At 48.9% G+C, this 19,411-nt stretch overlaps 2 protein-coding genes across 5 annotated transcripts in view; one reads left to right on the plus strand and one right to left on the minus strand.

The window, feature by feature from the left end:
* The window catches only part of LOC117887172 (zinc finger protein 501-like), a 1,015,593-nt gene that overhangs the window by 557,090 nt on the left and 439,092 nt on the right, over positions 1 to 19,411 (minus strand). The window lies entirely within an intron of this gene.
* Positions 1,645 to 6,971, plus strand: LOC117887192 (zinc finger protein 239-like). Of its 4 annotated transcripts, none has more exons than XM_034789533.1 (2): positions 1,645 to 1,851; positions 4,915 to 6,971. In XM_034789533.1, exon 2 carries the CDS (start codon positions 4,926 to 4,928, stop codon positions 6,051 to 6,053), a length of 1,128 nt encoding a protein of 375 aa, XP_034645424.1. In that variant the 5' UTR covers positions 1,645 to 1,851; positions 4,915 to 4,925; the 3' UTR covers positions 6,054 to 6,971. The 4 variants fall into 4 exon arrangements, with proteins under 4 accessions (XP_034645424.1, XP_034645425.1, XP_034645427.1 ...); XM_034789534.1 differs by having other exon boundaries at positions 4,918 to 6,971; XM_034789536.1 differs by lacking the exon at positions 1,645 to 1,851 and adding an exon at positions 1,881 to 2,433.

The raw sequence follows: 19,411 nt of genomic DNA on the forward strand, positions 1-19,411 counted from the left end.
ACAGACCTAAAATCAGGAGCAGCTTACAGAAGGCAAAGCTGTGTAAAAACTGGTGCATGTGAGCAGAGAATCAGGTCCTCTGCATCCATGATGGAGTGATAGAACTTGGTCTGCAGTTCAGGTTGCAACTGGATTTCTGGTATTGTGCCCTCCCCTTCTAAAATCCACAGAAAATGTCACATTGGCCTTGACATTAGCAAGCTAGCTCTGGGGCTGAAACAGACAATTAGATTGGGATCTGACAGGGTGTGATGCATAGAAAGGGTTAAACATCCTGCAAAATAAATAACCCTCAAAAGACATGTGGGGAGATAATGTTTGTGTTTTTGTGTAAATACACGTTCAACATTCTTCAGTCCCCACTCCCCTTCCAGATTATAGGGAAAACACTGCAAAAAGCAGGGAGATCAAATTGCTGTCAGTGGGCTTGCCCAGCTGGGATGTAGGGTCTTGGGCCATTAGGCAGGACAGGGCCTCCTCATCTCTCACTGTACGGCACTTTCTGGAACTCTTCCAGCCCCAGGGGACAGCAGGAGCCCTGAGCCTCTCATCTGGACTGTCTAAAATCCATCTCTCACCCCTTTCCCTGCACAGACAGAGCTCACGGTGCCAGCTGAGCTCAAGGGGCCTTGGCAAAGGATGTTTTCTGCAAAAGGTTGGTAAGGATGGGAGTGGTTGTCTCATGATGGGCTCAGTATTTCACCCTTATTTTGGGGAGGAAGTGGGAGACCTGGAGTGACTATTCTGTAGTGACTATTCCTGTCCAGAAGAGCACAGGGTGGGAGGTAGGAGCAATCTTCCAGAGCTCAGGGACTGGGATGGGAGCAATTAGGATCTGCCCCCTCTCTCCCTTTGCAGTGGGGTTACCACCTGGCCCGTATTTGACCAGCATGGCTGGGTTTTTTATGGATTTGCCAGTTGCCAGTTGCTGGGGAGGGGGGCATGTTCGTGGGCCTACAGTGGGATCCCCTACACTGGGATAGCTAATCTTAAAAGTTTCTGTGTCCAGCTCAAGATGCTGCCGTGTTCCCACTTCTGTGGTTTAAGCAATAACAGATCAATACTGTTGAAAATACAACAGCTGTCTGCCCACCAATACGCAAGTGCATGGTGCAGGTGTGCGAGAGATGGTTTGAGTCACCTGAGAGCACGGAGACAGACGATTTTATCAATCTTATCTAGATGTATCATCTCCCCAGATGCGATAAGTGACTTTTGAAGGGGGGTTGCAGAGTTTCCTTGTGGTTGGGGGTTGTGGAGAGCTTGCTATGTGTGTGTGTGTTGGGGGGGGGGGGGGATGGTTTTTGACTCTCTCTCTCTCTCCACTCTCCGGGAAGGGGCGGGGAGAAAAACCTCAGCTGGTATTGAAGACACTGGCAATTCTGAACTAGGGTTGCCTGCCCTCCAGAGTGTCCTGGATTGAAGATTAATCTATCGTGAAAGATTCTGTCATGTGTTGAAACCCATTCATCCTTCCACAATGGGCAGCAGCCCTGTCTGGACCCGGACCCTGCTCTGGCAGGGAGCTGGCTAATGAAATAATGCCCAATAACACCAGAGGGCCCTGCTCTGATTATTACTCCGGGAGGGAGACAGCTGCTGCTCTCTGCCTGTCTGTTCAGCACATCGGGGGTTGGACTTCCCGGGTCAGACGCTGCTGTCGCCTCCATTGTGAGCCGGGAGCCGGGGCTGAGCCGCTGCTGCTCCTCAGCTGGGTCTGTGCGGGAACTTAAGAGCCCTTCCCTAGCGTCCCTCTGTGCCCAGCCGGGGGGACTTTCGCCGGGGGCTGGAACCAGCCCCTGGGGCAGCCCCGGGCTCTGCCGACACCAGCTGCTGAGCCGGAGCCTGCAGGTGAGGGGAGAGACCCGGGGGAAAGGGCTGGGGCCCGACAGGCAAGCGACTCTGCACCACCGGCTCCTCATCGTCCCATCTCTGCTCCCGGACGGGGGTCTGCGACTCCCAGAGCTGCTGCCCTCTCTGGCCCCCTCCTGGCTCTGGCTCTCACAGCTCCTCCCTCCCCCTCGCACCCAGGCTGCTCTGACCCTGCAGGGCATCAGCCGAGGACCTAGCCCTGGGGTTTGCTGGCTGTGTCTGTGTTCTGCCCCCGTCTCCACCCCTTAGTGCCCACCTGCCCCAGCCAGGGCGCTGCCCACCCCGGGCACACAGCTCCAGCGCGCCTCCTGCCAGCTGTGTCTGTGCCGGGGCAGCAGCAGGAGGAGCAGGGTTGGGGGCTGAGCTCCCCACAGCCGGTCGGCTCCCAGGTCCCCCCACTCCTCTGCCACATCCCAAGCTAAGAGGGGCATGGAGAGGCTGCCGGGTGTGAGGAATGTAGCGCCCAGGCAGCTGTCAGTCAGGGTTCGCTGGCTGGATGACTATGAGCCACCAGTGTGGTGTGACTGCAAAGCAGGCAAATGTGATCCTAGGATGTATGAGGTGAGGCATTTCTAGTGGAGCTAGGGAAGTGTGTGGATGTCCTCCTGCGAAGTGCTGGGGAGACCTCCTCTGGGATCAGGGCCGGCTTTAGGAAGTGCGGGGCACAAGTTGAACATTTTTGGCGGGGCCCCAGCAGGGATGACTTAAAAAAAAAAAAAAACGTTAAAAAAACCCCTTTCATTTCATCCATGTATTATTTACTTTCTATAACTATATAAATAATAACAAAATTATATATTACATACATTGCTGGCTGGAGGGAGGGCAGGGGCAGGGCAGGGGCTGACTGGAGGTAGGGTCTGGCTGGAGGCAGGGCAGGGGTTCCGGGGCTGGCTGGAGACGGGCTGAGTGCAGGCAGGGCAGGGAGTGCGGGACTGGCTGGAGACAGGGGCTGGCTGCGGGCAGGGAAGGGGGTGCGGGACTGGTGTGGGCAGGGGGTGCGGCAGGGGCTGGCTGCAGGCAGGGCAGGGGCTCCCCTGCTTCTACCGCCCCGGCCCTTTAAATAGCTGCCAGAGCCCCCCGCTACCCCAGGGCTCTGGGAGCTATTTAAAGGGCCTGGTGCTCCCCTGCTTCTACCACCCTGGCCCTTTAAATAGCCGAGGGAGCCCTGGGGAAATGGCGGGGCTCCCACGGCTATTTAAAGGACCGGGGTGGCAGCGGCAGCTGGAGCCCTGGCCCTTTAAATAGCTGCCAGAGCCCCCGCTACCCCAGGGCTCTGGGGGCTATTTAAAGGGCCCGGGGCTCCCCTGCTTCTACCGCCTCGGCCCTTTAAATAGCTGTCGGAACCCTGAGGAAGCAGCAGGGCTCCCGTGGCTATTTAAAGGGCCGGGGCGGTAGAAGCAAGGGAGCCCCGGACTTTCTAAATAGCCCTCAGAGCCCCACAGCCCTACCCCAGGGCTCCAGAAATGGGGTTCAGCTCTGGTGGCAATTTAAAGGACCTGGGGCTCCAGCCCCTTTAAATTGCCCCCTGGGGAAGCCTGACTACCCGCCCCGGTACTGCGTACAGGCAGCAGCAAGGGCGTGGAGCCCTTTTAGGTGCGGGGCCCAATTCAGGGGAATCGCTGGAATCAGCCTGTCTGGGATGCTGGGCGCAGTTCTGGTCACCCATGGCCAAAAATGATGAATTCAAAGTGGCCTAGGTGCAGAGAAGTGTTGGTAGGATGATCGGGGGCATGGAGGGCCAATCTTCTGAGAGGAGGCCAGAAGACTTGGCTTATTTAGTCTAGGAAAATGAAGGCTAAGAGGGGATGTGATTTCTCACTATAAATACATTGGGGGGTGCGGGGAGCACCAGGGAGGGAGAAGAACTCTTTAGGCTAAAGGACAACGTTGGGCAAGAACACATAGGGATAAACTGACCGTGAACAAATTCAGGTCGGAAATTAAAAGATGGTTTCTAGCCTGGGGACATACTACTTAATGCTTTCTGAGAGAGAGCTGGACAAATTAATGAGGGAGATAGTGCTATGGGATTGTATATGATGGAAAAGGGGTCAGCTGGCCTGGGGGTCCTTTCCAGTTCCTGTCTTATGTTCCTAAAGCACATGCTTCAGTGCAGGGGTCAGGAAGGGATGTCCCCCAATGCATTCAAGGGATGTGGGGTGTTTTTAATCTGTTTCCTTTGAAGTATCCCCAAGGCTGGAGATGGGTACTAGATGGTGTGGGCAGGGCTCAGAGGTGGCACTGAGCATTCTCTCTCTCAGGTGCTAGGCTGGCTGGTTCCTGCTCTCATGCTCAGAGTTTGTCTGATCGCCATATGTGGGGCTAGGACGGAATTTTTCCCCAGTGCAGATTGGCAGTTTTCACACCTTTCTCTGCAGTGCAGGTCACATGCCAGGATTATCCACCTATATCTCACTTTGACATTCAGCTGCCATTGGCGGGGCCTCGGGCACTGGTGCACCTCAGTCCCTCCTGCCTCTGCCTGTGGCACACAAAAGTCTAGTCTCCTGTGTGCTATGATATTTTGGTCTAATTCTGGTTGTTGGGCTTGGTGTGTAGGTGCTGGGTAGGGTTGGTGGCCTGTGATATGTGGAAAAGCAGTCTGGATGATCTGGTGGTCCCGTCTGGCCTTAAACTCTGTGACACCAGAGTGGGGCATAGCTGGGGTTGGGTGTAGCATACATGCAGTGCGCAGGGCTGGGAGAATGGCAGGGGGCAGCATCACCAGGAGACAGAGACCACTCTCAGCTGTCGATCCATTTCAGTCCACAAAAGCCCAGTAAAATTTAAATATGAATATGTTTGCCTAAATATACATATATTTGCAAACACCACCGGTAGAATTTAAATTGGTGATCAGTCCAATCTGACGTCTGGCTGTGGACCCTCCCCTCGTTCCTCTGAGGAGTTGATTGTGGGAAATATATCTTGTCAGTTTTCCATCTCCCCAGCAGATATTGGGGTTAGTTCCCCTTTCTGGGGTTCCCGTTCCCACAGCCACAGGGACTGACTCCTGTCTGGGTTCTCTCTCTGTCCCAGCAGGTGATGGGATGGTGAGTGAGAATGAGGAGGAGAAATCTCAGCAGGAAGATGCTGAGCCAGTGGAACTGCATGGGATAGTATTGGGAAGAGTTGAAGGGGATGTTTCCCAGAGCCCTGAGCAGGAAGAAGCCTGTGAGAGTCAGCTCAGGCCAGAGAGGGCACATGGAAACCAGCCAGAGGAGAGACTGGATAAATCTACTCGTGGGAAAAGAGGGGACAAGAACGTCCATGACGCTGTCCAACAAAGAAACTCAGCTGAGCAGAGATCACTCGCCTGTGGTAAATGTGGGCAAAGCTTCCCCTGCAGCTCCGCCCTCAGCCTGCACCAGAGGAGTCACAACAGTGCCAGAGAGAAACCCTACAAATGTGAGGAGTGCGGGAAAAGGTTCAGCCGGAGCTTGAACCTCATCATTCACCAGAGAGTGCACACGGGAGAGAGACCCTACAAATGCCCCGACTGCACGAAATGTTTCAAGAACAGCTCTGGGTTCCTGAGGCACCAACTAGCCCACACGGGCGATAAGCCCTTCATCTGCCCAGACTGCGGGAAATGTTTCAATCGGAGCTCCACCCTCGTCACACACCAGAGGACCCACACGGGGCAACAGCCCTACAAGTGCACTCACTGCGGGAAAGCCTTCAGCCAGAGCTCCAACCTGATCAGACACCAGAGAACCCATGGGGGAGAGCGCCCCTACCCATGTCCCGACTGTGGGAAGAGCTTCACCCAGAGCTCCAACCTCATGACCCACCAGAGAATCCACACGGGGGAGAGACCCTACAAATGCACCGAGTGCGGGAAAGGCTTCGTTCAGATTGCAAGCCTTCTTTCCCACGAACGAACCCACATGGAGGGGAAACCCCACGAGTGTCCTGACTGCGGGAAAAGGTTCCGCTACGGCTCCAGCCTGACTTCCCATCAGAGAACTCACACAGAAGAAAATCCCTATAAATGTCCCGACTGCGGGAAAAGCTTCCCTCAGAGCTCGAACCTCAGCAGGCACCAGCGAATCCACACAGGAGAGAAACCTTATGAGTGCCCCGTGTGTGGGAGAAGCTTCATTCAGAAATCAAATCTGTTCGCTCACCAGAGAACCCACTTGGTAGACAAACCTTCCAAGTCCCCTCCCAAATGAGGGCTAGGCCTCTGTCAGAGTCCAGGTGTTACTGCAGAGGGTATAGTGCAGAAGGGAGTTGGGGCTCATTCACAGCCTTTTAATTTACAGGATGATGTTAGCCTGGTTTAATAGGCTGTGTGAACACGCTATAATCCAGGCTCATTTTGGTTTAGCCTAAATTGATTAGGTGAGATCTCTACAGACAAAAAATTACCCCAGTCTAAGGGCCTCTCCGATCAGGGAAGTTATTCCAGAATAAGGGAGAGTGTGAATTTGAAGTGCTACAGATATCCCCTAATGACACCTCATATGGACACTCTCGTATTGAGATATAGGGTCCATGTGGGGAGTTGTTCTAAAATAGCAGTAGCCAGTCAGTTTCCCCATGTAGACAAGCCCTAATTAAAGGTAGGATTATAAACTGATTTAGTTTAACAGGCACAGCTGTATTTGTGATGCTCATATCATTTCCAACCTTGCTTGGCTTGGTTTAGCTTGAGGTGTTTACACCATGTTAATTAGACCTTTGTGAGTTTGTGTATGGATAAGGACTTTGCTGGAGCACTGACCTCCACTCCTATCAAAGGCGTGAACTTTTGGGACTAAAAATCAAAAAGGAAATGGGCAGAAAAAGTCATTCACATTAGGTAGAAGATAAACAATTACATGATTGAACCAAGCAGAATCTACAAACTAATTGTAGGCAATGGAATAGGAAGATGTGAAAGAAACAAACAAGAGCCGCCAAATCTACTTTGTCATTTAATCCTTCCTTGCTATGTTGTGATGTAGCTGGTCCAGTGACCACAGCACAGAATCACAGAATATCAGGGTTAGAAGGGACCTCAGGAGGTCATCTAGTCCAACCCACTGCTCAAAGCAGGACCAGTCCCTAACTAAATCATCCCAGCCAGGGCTTTGTCAAGCCTGACCTTAAAAACCTCTAAGGAAGGAGATTCCACCACCTCCCTAGGTAATCCCATTCCAGTGCCTCACCACCCTCCTAGTGAAAAAGTTTTTCCTAATATCCAACCTAAACCTCCCCAACTGCAACTTGAGACCATTACTCCTTGTTCTGTCATCTGGTACCACTGAGAACAGTCTAGATCCATCCTCTTTGGAACCCCCTTTCAGGTAGTTGAAAGCAGCTATCAAATCCCGCCTCATTCTTCTCTTCTGCAGACTAAACAATCCCAGTTCCCTCAGCCTCTCCTCATAAGCCATGTGCTCCAGCCCCCTAATAATTTTTGTTGCCCTCCGCTGGACTCTTTCCAATTTTTCCACATCCTTCTTGTAGTGTGAGGCCCAAAACTGGACACAGTACTCCAGATGAAGCCTCACCAATGCTGAATAGAGGGAAATGATCACATCCCTCAATCTGCTGGCAATGCCCCTACTTATACAGCCCAAAATGCCGCTAGCCTTTTTGGCAACAAGGGCACACTGTTGACTCATATCCAGCTTCTCGTCCACTGTAATCCCTAGGTCCTTTTCTGCAGAACTGCTGCCTAGCCATTTGGTCCCTAGTCTGTAGCGGTGCATGGGATTCTTCCTTCCTAAGTGCAGGACTCTGCACTTGTCCTTGTTGAACCTCATCAGATTTCTTTTGGCCCAGTCCTCTAATTTGTCTAGGTCCCTCTGTATCCTATCCCTACCCTCCAGCGTATCTACCACTCCTCCCAGTTTAGTGTCATCTGCAAACTTGCTGAGGGCGCAATCCACGCCATCCTCCAGATCATTAATGAAGATATTGAACAAAACCGGCTCCAGGACTGACCCCTGGGGCACTCTGCTTGATACCGGCTGCCAACTAGACATGGAGTCATTGATCACTACCATCACTAGCATCATTTATTCATGTTAACCTCCTCCTTTCCAGCCCCTTCACCCAGTTACTGGTTGTAAAACCCACCTGCTGCATTTTCCCTCATTGTACAAATGTGATTAAAGATGTTGAAATGTGTATCAAGAGTGGTGAAAAGAGTGAAATCTGATTTTTAGCAGCATTGGCTGGAATTGCTGAAAATTGGCCTTTAGGTTGAGTTTGAGCTATTTTTTACCATAGCAGAAATACAGTACACTAAGGTGCATGTTCCTTGAGAGGAGAGCTGGTCACAAACAAAATTCCTGTCCCACAAAAAATTCCAAGATTCTGAAATTTCATTTCATCCCTAATTGGGAGAAAAAGTAGAATTCCCAGAATTTTTCACAAAATGAAATATCCAGAACAATTTCATTTTGACATTATGGAAATGTTTTGGTAAGATCTAAACATTTCATTTTAATGTTATAATTTGACTGTATTTCATTATATCATATTATTATAGACTCATAGAAATTTGGGCTGGAAGTGAACTCAAGAAGACATCTACTCCAGCCCTCTGAGCTGAGGCAGGACCAAGTAAACTTAGACCATCTCAGATAGGTGTTTGTCCAGCCTGTTCTTAAAAGCCTCCATTGATGGGGATTATAATATCATATATCATATCACATAATTAATATAGTTGAAATGATAACATCAAATTTAAATGTTTCAATAATTTCCCATAGAAAATTTTAATTAAGTCAATATGTTCCTGAGGAATGTTTTGATTTAATCAAATCAACATCTTCTGATGGAAAAACATTCTACTGGAATACTGTTGAGCAATTCCTTTCTAGTGAAGAAACATGGCCGTTTCTGACTTTTTCACATTAAAACAAAAAAGGTATGCTTATTGTTTTGTACAATGTAATATTTCAAAGGAAGTGGAATAAGCTGTGTTACCCCCTCCTAATTTTATCACCAGTCTTGCAATATGTGGTATTATATTAATACCCTAGCTCCCAGAGTCATGTGTTTATGGGTGAATCTCAGTTTCCACTGGTGAAAAAAGTAAGTTTCTAGACCTTGAGGCTGCAGAGAAAAGCTTGAAAATGTGACCCCTGAAGACTCAAACACCAAAAGGCAAATGAAAAGAACCAAGGCATATTACTTTAAAAAATCATGAGATTTAAATAAATAATCTCATGATTTTAGGGGATTATGATTTTTAAACATTGGATTTGGCAATACTGAGATGGGGGTTAGCTTTGAAAAGACAGGTATGGGACAGAGACCAGACTTTGTGAGAGAGAAAAAGAAGGTATCAGAGGGGAAATGGAAAGTGAGGTTCAAAGCAACAGGTGTACATTCAATAAGAATAGCCAAAGGAATATTGACGGAGAAAGCCTAGGCTAGAGGTTAAAAGTTCTTCTCAAGCCTGATCCAGCAGAAACTGAGGACTGACAACTCATTACTCTAGTAGGAGGCAGAATTACTCAGTAGATCGGAGAAAAGTGTCCCTCTTCCTTAAGAAGTTTTATTTAGGACACCTCAGGATGTCAACCCGTTCCTGCTGAGTCCACAGACAGAATCCAGAGGAGAGGCTTAGAACCTGAGATCAGGCTGTGGGAAAAGACCCGAATTGAGACAGCTACACGAATGGGAGAATCCTGCTCTAGGCCTTGCCCTGTTCCTGAGCCCCAACCTGGGCAGACAGCAGTGCCTCGTGCTCCCTCAGTTAGAACACCCCTGAGATCCACCATGCTGCCCAACTGAGGATCCTGTGCAGACCCCTTCCAGGGGTTATGGCAGAGGCTCTTGCTAGAGCCCTGGGTTCCTTGTGAATGGGCGAGTTTAATTCTCAAACTCAGGCTCTGGCAAACTGGGACATGCTAGGTTTCAGTGTCCCTTAGATTCCCCCCTTAGAGAAGGTTAGAAGGAAAAACAAAACCCAAATATTGGAAGACCAGGAACTGCAGAGTAGAGGTGATGCCTCCCACCCAACACAGCCCCACAACCATAATTCTGCCCCAGGGAGGGAGAACCCAGCAGTGTACCACTCCCTCTGCCTCAGTCAATGGGCAGCAAATGCTTCCCAGTTCAATGGAACTGCGTGGAGCCCACAGCAAAGGGGGAATTCTCTGGCCTGGGCTTGCATAAGATCAGTCCAGATGACCTCATGGTCTCTTCTGGCCTTAAACTGTATGAAATTTGGTGACTCACATGGGTGGGGCTTATTAGATGTGTGGAGCTTGGAAGAAGGAATCACTTTTCTATGCCATTCTCACTAATGGGTGGGGGAGGCCTCTTGAACAGATCTCATGGCCCCTCAGCTATCTGCTGCATCCCTCTACCAGCCCCAGTGGGGTGAGAGGGACGGAGAGGAGGGAAGCTGGTAGCCAGGGAGCTGAGAACTGTAGCTACCAGCTGGAAGCAGTGCAGGGTGGGGGCCTGGAGTCCATATGTCACACTGGGGCCTGTTCAGGGAGAAGGGGCTCTGCACACCCTTAGCCCCAGGAGTGGGGGGGAAGGGGAGGCACAGGTGGCCTAGACCCCAAGGCTGGCCAAACATTTTCCACAAAAACGCTGTTCCAACTGATTCATAGACTCATAGGATTAGAAGGAACTGCTAGGATCATCTAGTCTGAACTCCAGATTGGGGACTGAAAATTGGGTTATCACCAAAACACATTTTTCACAAACAGCGTCTGGTTTCCATGGGACATGTTTTTGTTGTCAGAAACCAAGCACCTGAAAACAAATATTTATACTTGGAAATGGTGCTGCAATGCATCATAGGAATTCACTCTCAGTCACTTGTCCTCTATGACCCCAAGATCCTTTTCACAGTCACTGCTTTCCAGGACACAGGCCCCCACTCTGTAGGTACTGCCTGCATTCCTTATTCCTAGATGTATGATCTTGCATTTGGCTGTATTAAAACACGTTTGAGGGGACTCAGCTTACCAACCGATCTACATTGCTCTATGTGGCTGTCCTGTCATCATTGTTTACCACTCTGCAAATTTTGTCAGCAATGATTTGATATTTACTTCCAGATTGTGGATGAAACTGTTGAATAGAGTCAGGCCTGGTACCGATCCCTGAAGAGCCCCGCTAGAAACACCCCCATTCACGGATGATTCTCCATGGATGACAACTTTTTGAGATCTGTCAGTTACTGAGTACTTAATCCACTGATACTGCATAGTGCTAATTTTTTAATCAGAATTGTCACAGTTCAGGACAACTGCACCTGTGTTCCCCCTCCATGGTCCCTTGAGGGCACCCACTCTAGGATCTCAGCACCTCATCTGCCCCTTCGCTTGGGTAGACACCCTTATCTTTGTCCCTCCTGCCAGGGGTTTTACCAGACTGCACAGTTCCCTGCTTACACTGTGCTATCTGCAGCCAGCCAGACTGCCTAACCTGGCCAGCCTCTGGGCTTTGCTTTCTCTTTGAAGGCTATGAACAGTTGTAGTTGCCAGCAGCCACAAGTTACCATGTAGTGCTTTATAAGCTAGCACATTTATTCTTACTGTGGCAGCATTACAGAGAAAACATATTAACACAATAAAAGTTCCTATCTGTATGCTAAAAGTTCACCAGATATCACCCAGCAGTCTTACGAGGCCTCTGGAGGCCAAAGTCCTTCTTGTCAAAGAAATCGGATTTCATACTTTGATGAGATTGCCCGTCTGACTGATAATGATGATTACGTTGCTGTAATATACTTGCACTTTGTAAGGCATTTGAGTTGCTTTCTCAGGTCTGCTAATCTCGGTGCTGTGTGTCTGTTCCGTGCACCTCATTTACCCATACTCAGCTCACCTGGTCTCAGCCCTGGGTGTGGGCACCATGCACTGAATTTCCCTGTTCTCAGCTCTTTGGTCTTGCCTCTATGTGACTGTGGCATCATGATCTCAGTTTTCCACCTTCTCAGTTCCCCAGGTTGTGACTCTGTGTCTGGGCCATATACTGAGTTTCCCTGTTAATAGCTTCTGAGGTATTAGTGCTGTGTTTCTGTAACATGTACCCGTTTTCCCTATTAGCTCTCTCGATCTCAGTGCCATGCATATGTGTCCGACACCAAGATTCTCTTTTCTCCCTTCTTGTCAGAGCACTGTGGGTCTGTCACGTGTACTGATTTTATGTTCCCAGTGTCTCAGTTCTGTGCTATGCTCCGAGTTTTCCTGTTCTCACATCCCATGGTCTCTGTGCTATTTGTCTGTCCCTGCACTGAGATTTGCCATTCTGAACTGCACTGGAACTCTGCGCTGCGTGCCTGTGACATGCTGACATTTCCCCCACTCTCAGCCTCTCTGGTCTCAGTGCTGTGTGTGCGCATGCGTGTGTGTGTCATGTAAAAACTTTTCCCATTCTCACCTCCCCTGATCTGTACACTGTGTGTCTGTGTCATCCACAAATTTCTCCTGTTCTCAGCTCCCATTGTCTCAATGTTTGCTTCTGTTCCATACACTGAGTCACCCCATTTTCAATTCCATGGTCTCAGTGCTGTGTGTCTGTGCCATGCACCATTTTCCGCATTCTCAGCTGCCCTGCTTTCAGCTCTAGATGTGTGTGCTATGCACTGAATTTCCCCATTCTTAGTTCACTTGGTCTCAATGTGACTGACATGTTCTGAGTTACCCAATTCCCTGCTCATCTCATTTGAGTCCTATGTTTGGGTGCCAGGCACTGAGTTTACCTGTTCTCAACATCCCTTTTCTTTGTATTGTATGTCTGGGGTATGCACTGAGTTTTCCTGTTCTCAGCTCCCCTGGTCTCCTTGCTTAGTGTCTGTGATTGAAATATTGTCAGTTTGCCCATTGCCTGCTGATCTGATCTGAGCCCTGCGTGTCTCATGCTATCGACCAGATTTCCCCATTTTCAGCTCCACAGCTCTCAACACTGTGTGTCTGGGCTCTACACTGAGTTTCACTGTTCTTAGCTCCTCTGGTATGAGTGCTGTGTCTCTCTGTCATGCACTGACTTTCCCTATTCTCAGCTCCTTTCATCTCAGTACTTTGTCTGTGACATGCATCACTTTGTCTGTGACATGCATTATTCTCACCCCTTCTGATCTCAGTGCTCTGTGTCTGTGCAATGCACAGCCTTATCCCACTCTTTGCTCCCTGGTGTCAATGCTGTGTGTCTTTGCCATGTACAACCTTCCCCCACAGGCAATTCTCCTGGTCTCAGTGCTGTGTGTCTGTGCCAGGCACAGCCTTCTCCCAGTCTCAGCTCTCCTGATTTTAGTATTGTGTTTGTGCCATTCACAGATTACCCCCACTCTCAGCTCTCCTGCTGTCAGTGCTGTGTGTCTGTGCCATGCACAGCCTTCCCCCACTCACAACTCTCCTGCTGTCAGTGCTGTGTGCCTGTGCCATGCACAGCCTTCCCCCAATCACAGCTCTCCTGCTGTCAGTGCTGTGTGCCTGTGCCATGCACAGCCTTCCCCCACTCACAGCTCTCCTGCTGTCAGTGCTGTGTGTCTGTGCCATGCACAGCCTTCCCCACTCACAACTCTCCTTGTAACAAAGCCCGATGCCAACTCTGTCCACATATCTATTCAAGTGACATCATCATAGGACCTAATCACATCAGCCATACCATCAGGGGCTCGTTCACCTCCACATCTACCAATGTGATATATGCCATCATGTCCCAGCAATGCCCCTCTGCCATGTACATTGGCCAAACCGGACAGTCTCTACGCAAAAGAATTCATGGACACAAATCTGACATCAGGAATCATAATACTCAAAAACCAGTGGGAGAACACTTTAACCTGTCTGGTCATTCAATGACAGACCTGCGGGTGGCTATATTACAACAGAAAAACTTCAAAAACAGACTCCAAGGAGAGGCTGCTGAGCTGGAATTGATATGCAAACTAGATACAATCAACTCAGGATTGAATAAGGACTGGGAATGGCTGAGCCATTACGAACATTGAATCTATCTCCCCTTGTAAGTATTCTCACACTTCTTATCAAACTGTCTGTACTGGGCTATCTTGATTATCACTTCAAAAGTTTTTTTTTCTCTTACTTAATTGGCCTCTCAGAGTTGGTAAGACAACTCCCACCTGTTCATGCTCTCTGTATGTGTGTATATATATCTCCTCAATATTTATTCCACTCTATATGCATCCGAAGAAGTGGGCTGTAGTCCACGAAAGTTTATGCTCTAATAAATTTGTTAGTCTCTAAGGTGCCACAAGTACTCCAACTCTCCTGCTGTCAGTGCTGTGTGCTTGTGCCATGCACAGCCTTCTCCCATTGTCAGCTATCTGGTCTCTGTGCTCCGTGTCTGTGCCATTCACAGCCTTCCCTCACCCTCAGCTTCCTGGTGTCAGTGCTGTGTGTCCGTGCCATGCACAGCCTTCCCCCACTCTCAGCTCTCCTGGTCTCAGTGCTGTGTGTCTGTGTAAGCCACTGAGTTTCTCTTGTCCTATGATCATTTCTCCTGGTACGAGCCCTGTGTGTCTGTGCCATATACCACATTTCCTCTTCTTAGCTCCCTGGTGTCACAGACTCACAGTTCGTGCCCTCTCTTGGCTCGTACGGTCCCTGGGGGGAACCCCCTTAAGTGTGACAGCCCTTCTCAGGAGTCCATGCTCTCCCTCTCTCTCTCTCTCTCTCTCTCTCTCCGTGGTTAAGCCCCTCCGCCTCCTGGAACCGTGCCTGTCTGAGTGTTAGCATGCCTGTCTCTCGCCCTGGGCCCCCTCAGGGAGTCCACTCTCTCTGGGCTTCCAGGGCCTACACTCCCAGAGGGAATAGAATCATAGAATCATAGAATATTAGAGTTGGGAAGGTACCTCAGGAGATCATCTAGTCCAACCCCCTGCTCGAAGCAGGACGAATCCCCAACTAAATCATCCCAGCCAGGACTTTGTCAAACCTGACCTTAGAAACCTCTAAGGAAGAAGATTCCACCACCTCCCTAGGTAACCCATTCCAGTGCTTCACCACCCTCCTAGTGAAAAAGTTTTTCCTAATATCCAACCTAAACCTTCCCCCACTGCAACTTGAGACCATTACTCCTTGTTCTGCCATCTTCTACCACTGAGAAATGTTATGTAAAGCCTCCGCTCAAATGCAATTGTAAGATCTGTAACTTGTATCATTAAGTTCTGCAACCTTTTTGCAGACTTTATAACTTCAGTTATTGTTAGCATAGCCTTTTAAATTTTGCAACCTTTGCAAGCTCTGTAACCTTTTCAAGTTACCACTAGTATGAACTTCCAAGCTTTGTAATATCCCATCCCTCAGAGAGAGTGTGAACCAGGGAGTGTGAACAAGGGAGTGTATGTGGGACTGGGCGGAGAGGAGCTGCAAGGAGAAAGGAACCCAGAGACAGGAGACAGGTGTGTCTGATATAATCTGCCCTGAGAAGGCAATCATGAAGTGCTGTAAAGAGAAGAAGAACCTGGTATGCGTGAAAGGAACTGGTCTGGGAATGCTTCTCGGTAATGGACACAGAAGGAAAACTCAGTGTACGTGACAGGAGCTGCCCAGTTCCAGAAAAAGGAAGCAGCCATGCACACAAGCAGCTGCTACTCCTTTACCTGCTCAGCAGCCTTGATTCGTGACCGCAGGCGGACACACCAGAGCTACCATGCTTCGGCTTCTCCGTCTCCATGCTGTCTCCGGTAACTCTCCGCCTGTGTAAGTGTGTGGGTGCATGAGTGAATGTGTGCGTGTGTGCATATATGAATAAGCTCCATCAATGCAGTGAATGTGTGCGTGTATGAATAAGCTCCATCTCTTTTCTATCTGACCCAACAGCGGCATCGTAATAAAACTAATACAAGTGTGACCCTGGGTTGGTTTTTAGGAGAACAGAGGTAACAAGAACAGTCTAGATCCATCCTCTTTGGAACCTCCCTTCAGGTAGTTAACAGCAACTATTAAATCTCCCCTCATTCTTCTCTTCTGAAGACTAAACAATCCCAATTCCCTCAGCCTCTCCTCATAAGTCATGTGCTCCAGCCCCCTAATCATTTTTGTTGCTCTCCGCAGGACTCTTTCCATTTTTTCCACATCCTTCTTGTAGTTTGGGGCCCAAAACTGGACACAGTACTCCAGATGAGGCCTCACCAATGCCAAATAGAGGGGAATTATCATGTCCCTTTATCTGCTGGCAATGCCCCTACTTATACAGCCCAAAATGCCGCTAGCCTTCTTGGCAACAAGGGCACACTGTTGACTCGTATCCAGCTTCTCATCCACTGTAACCCCTAGGTCCTTTTCCACAGAACTGCTTCCTAGCCACTTGGTCCCTAGTCTGTAGCAGTGCATGGGATTCTTCCTTCCTAAGTGCAGGACTCTGCACTTGTCCTTGTTGAACCTCATCAGATTTCTTTTGGCCCAGACCTCTAATTTGTCTAGGTCCCTCTGTATCCTATCCCTACCCTCTAGCATATCTACCACTCCTCCCAGTTTAATGTCATCTGCAAACTTGCTGAGGGTGCAGTCCATGCCATCCTCCAGATCATTAATGAAGATATTGAACGAAACAGGATGCAGGACCGACCCTTGGGGCACTCCGCTTGATACCTGCTGCCAACTAGACGTGGAGCCATTGATCACTACCTGTTGAGCCTGATGATCTAGCCAGCTTTCTATCCACCTTATAGTCCATTAATCCAGCCCATACTTCTTTAACTTACTGTCAAGAATACTGTGGGAGACCGTATCAAAAGCTTTGCTAAAGTCAAGGAATAACACATCTACTGCTTTCCCCTCATGCACAGAGCCAGTTATCTCCTTATAGAAGGCAATTAGGTTAGTCAGGCATGACTTGCCCTTGGTGAATCCATGCTGACTGTTCCTGATCACTTTCCTCTTCTCAAAGTGCTTCAAAATTGAGGACCTGCTCCATGATTTTTCCAGGACTGAGGTGAGGCTGACTGGCTTGTAGTTCCCTGGATCCTCCTTCTTCCCTTTTTTAAAGATGGGCACTACATTAGCCTTTTTCCAGTCATCTGGGACCTCCCCTGATCGCCATGAGTTTTCAAAGATAGTGACCAATGGCTCTGCAATCACATCCGCCAACTCCTTTAGCGCCCTCGGATGCAGTGCATCCGGCCCCACTGGACTTGTGCCCGTCCAGCTTTTCTAAATAATCCTGAACCACTTCTTTCTCCACAGGGGGCTGGTCACCTTGTCCCCACACTGTGCTGCCCAGTGCAGTAGTCTAGGAGCTGAGTTTGTTTGTGAAGACAGAGGCAAAAAAAGCACTGAGTACATTAGCTTCTTCCACATCCTCTGTCACTAGGTTGCCTAGTGGAACCTTGTTCTCTAGACCGGAGTGACTCTCAGCCAGTGTAAAACAGAAGGGTTTATTGAGTGTCTGAACACAGCATAGGAAACTCTCAGGGTCCTCTGGCTTGGCCTCCCTCAGTACAGTACATCTAAGTCTCTCCTTCATCCAGGTGGGCTCTGCCTGCTCTCTCTCTCCAGTCCTGAGCCCCCTGTGCTTTCCAGCTGGGCATCTGATATCACCTCCCCCAAGCCCCACCTCTGTCCATTGACTTCTATCCAGGTAAACAGGGTCACCTGGCTGGAACTGGCTGATCAGGTCACTGGGGTCCTCTCTTTGCAGCCCATTGTCCTCCCACTGGCCAGAACTAGTTGTGACTCCCGAGCTGGGCCTCCCGGTCACCATGACACCAGTCACTGGGGTATCCATTCTCCAGGCCATTGGCTGGGGTCCTAAATTCTGTTGCTGGTCCTCTGTAACAACAAACTCCCTCTCCCATCACCTTGTTAAACCAGTAACACCCAGGGAAACTGACTCCCACCCCCTCTGCATGCAAACCATTGAAAAAAACAATAAAAAACCAAGAGAACCCCCCACTTCATCTCACCTGGTGTCAGTGCTGAAAGTCTGTGCCATGGACCAAGTTTCCTCATTCTCAGCACCCCATTTCTTATCGCTGGTTGTCTGTGCTCTGCACCATGTGTCCTCATTCTCAGCTGCCCATGTCTTAACTCTGTTTTTGGGCCATGTACTTAACTTCCCCATTCTCAGCTCCCTTGGTCTCAGCACTAAGTGTGGGTGCTCTGCACTGAATTGCCCCCTTCTCAGCTCCCTTGTTCTCAGTGCATGTCTGTGTCATGTGCTGAGTTTTCCCATTGTCAGCTTCCCTGGTCTAAGCATTGAGTGAATGTGTGTGATACACTGAATTTCCCCATTCTCAGCTCCCTTGGTTTTAGTGTGGTATGTGTATGGCATGTAAGGACCTTTCCCATTCTCAGTTCCCCTGGTCTCCTTGCTTGGTGACTGTGTCATTATATGAGTTCCCTCATTGCTTACTGATCTCTTGTGAGTCCTATGTGTTTGTACCATGGACCGAGTTTTACCATTCTCATCTGCCCTGGTCTCAGTGCTGTGTGTCAGTTTCATGCACTCATTCCCTATGCTCATCAGCCCTGATCTGAGTGGTGTGTGTATGTGCCAAACTCCGCATTTCCACTTCTCTGGTGCCGTGGTTTTAGCATTGTGTGTTTGTACCATGCACAGATTGTTCCTTTTCTCAGCTATCTTGTTGGTCGCACCTCTGTTTGTCTGTGGCATACTCTGAGTTTACCAGATCTCAGTCTCAGAACTGAGTGCCTGTGCCATGCACTGAATTTCCCCATTCTCTGTTTCCCAGGTCTCAACACTTTTTTTCTGGTCTGTACATTGAGTTTTCCTGTCCTTAGCACCTCAGGTATTAGTGCTTTGTTTCTGTGACATGCACTGAGTTTCCCCATTCTCAGCTCTGCTGGTCAGTGTTTGCAAGCCATGGCAGCGAGGGTGAAGTGGTATGCTCTTAAAAATGGAGTCCTCTGTGTGTGATACTGGACAAAACTACATCTGATTTTGTCTCAGTACTGGACAGCGGAAAAACCATACCCTACCCCCTACCCCCTGATTGTCTGTCTTAAAACCGGATGAATGGCCTGCCTGTGTAAGAACTCTGTAGTAATAGACACAAACAAATCTGGCCCTTCATAGGCTTGGTCTCTATAATAGACATTGAATTAAATCCTGAAGCAGGAGGATTAATATCCCTGCCAAAACAATCTTTTATTGTAATGATTTTGAAAAATTTCAACCTTGAAAATATTGTTTCAAAAGATATTATGGGTAGTTTTCCTTATTTGTTTAATTTTATATTTCAAATCTAGGAGCAAAGAAGGCTGGTCACACATAAAGGCTGGGGGACTGTTGTATCCTTGACAGCAATGCCTCTGGGTAGAATTTAGGATCAAGGTGGAATCCAGCTGAACACAGGCTCCTGGTGTGATGCTGTGTTGCTAAGTTTCAGAGTAGCAGCCGTGTTAGTCTGTATCCGCAAAAAGAACAGGAGTACTTGTGGCACCTTAGAGACGAACAAATTTATTAGAGCATAAGCTTTCGTGGACTACAGCCCACTTCTTCGGATGCATATAGAATGGAACATATATTGAGGAGATATATATACACACATACAGAGAGCATAAACAGGTGGGAGTTGTCTTACCAACTCTGAGAGGCCAATTAAGTAAGAGAAAAAAACTTTTGAAGTGATAATCAA

This window comes from Trachemys scripta, chromosome 14 (assembly GCF_013100865.1).
Source record: "Trachemys scripta elegans isolate TJP31775 chromosome 14, CAS_Tse_1.0, whole genome shotgun sequence".
Classification (NCBI taxonomy): Eukaryota; Metazoa; Chordata; order Testudines; family Emydidae; genus Trachemys; species Trachemys scripta.

Coding starts and splice junctions, on each gene's coding strand:
- LOC117887192 (XM_034789533.1), top strand. CDS start 4,926: ATGGTGAGTGAGAATGAGGAGGAGAAATCTCAGCAGGAAGATGCTGAG.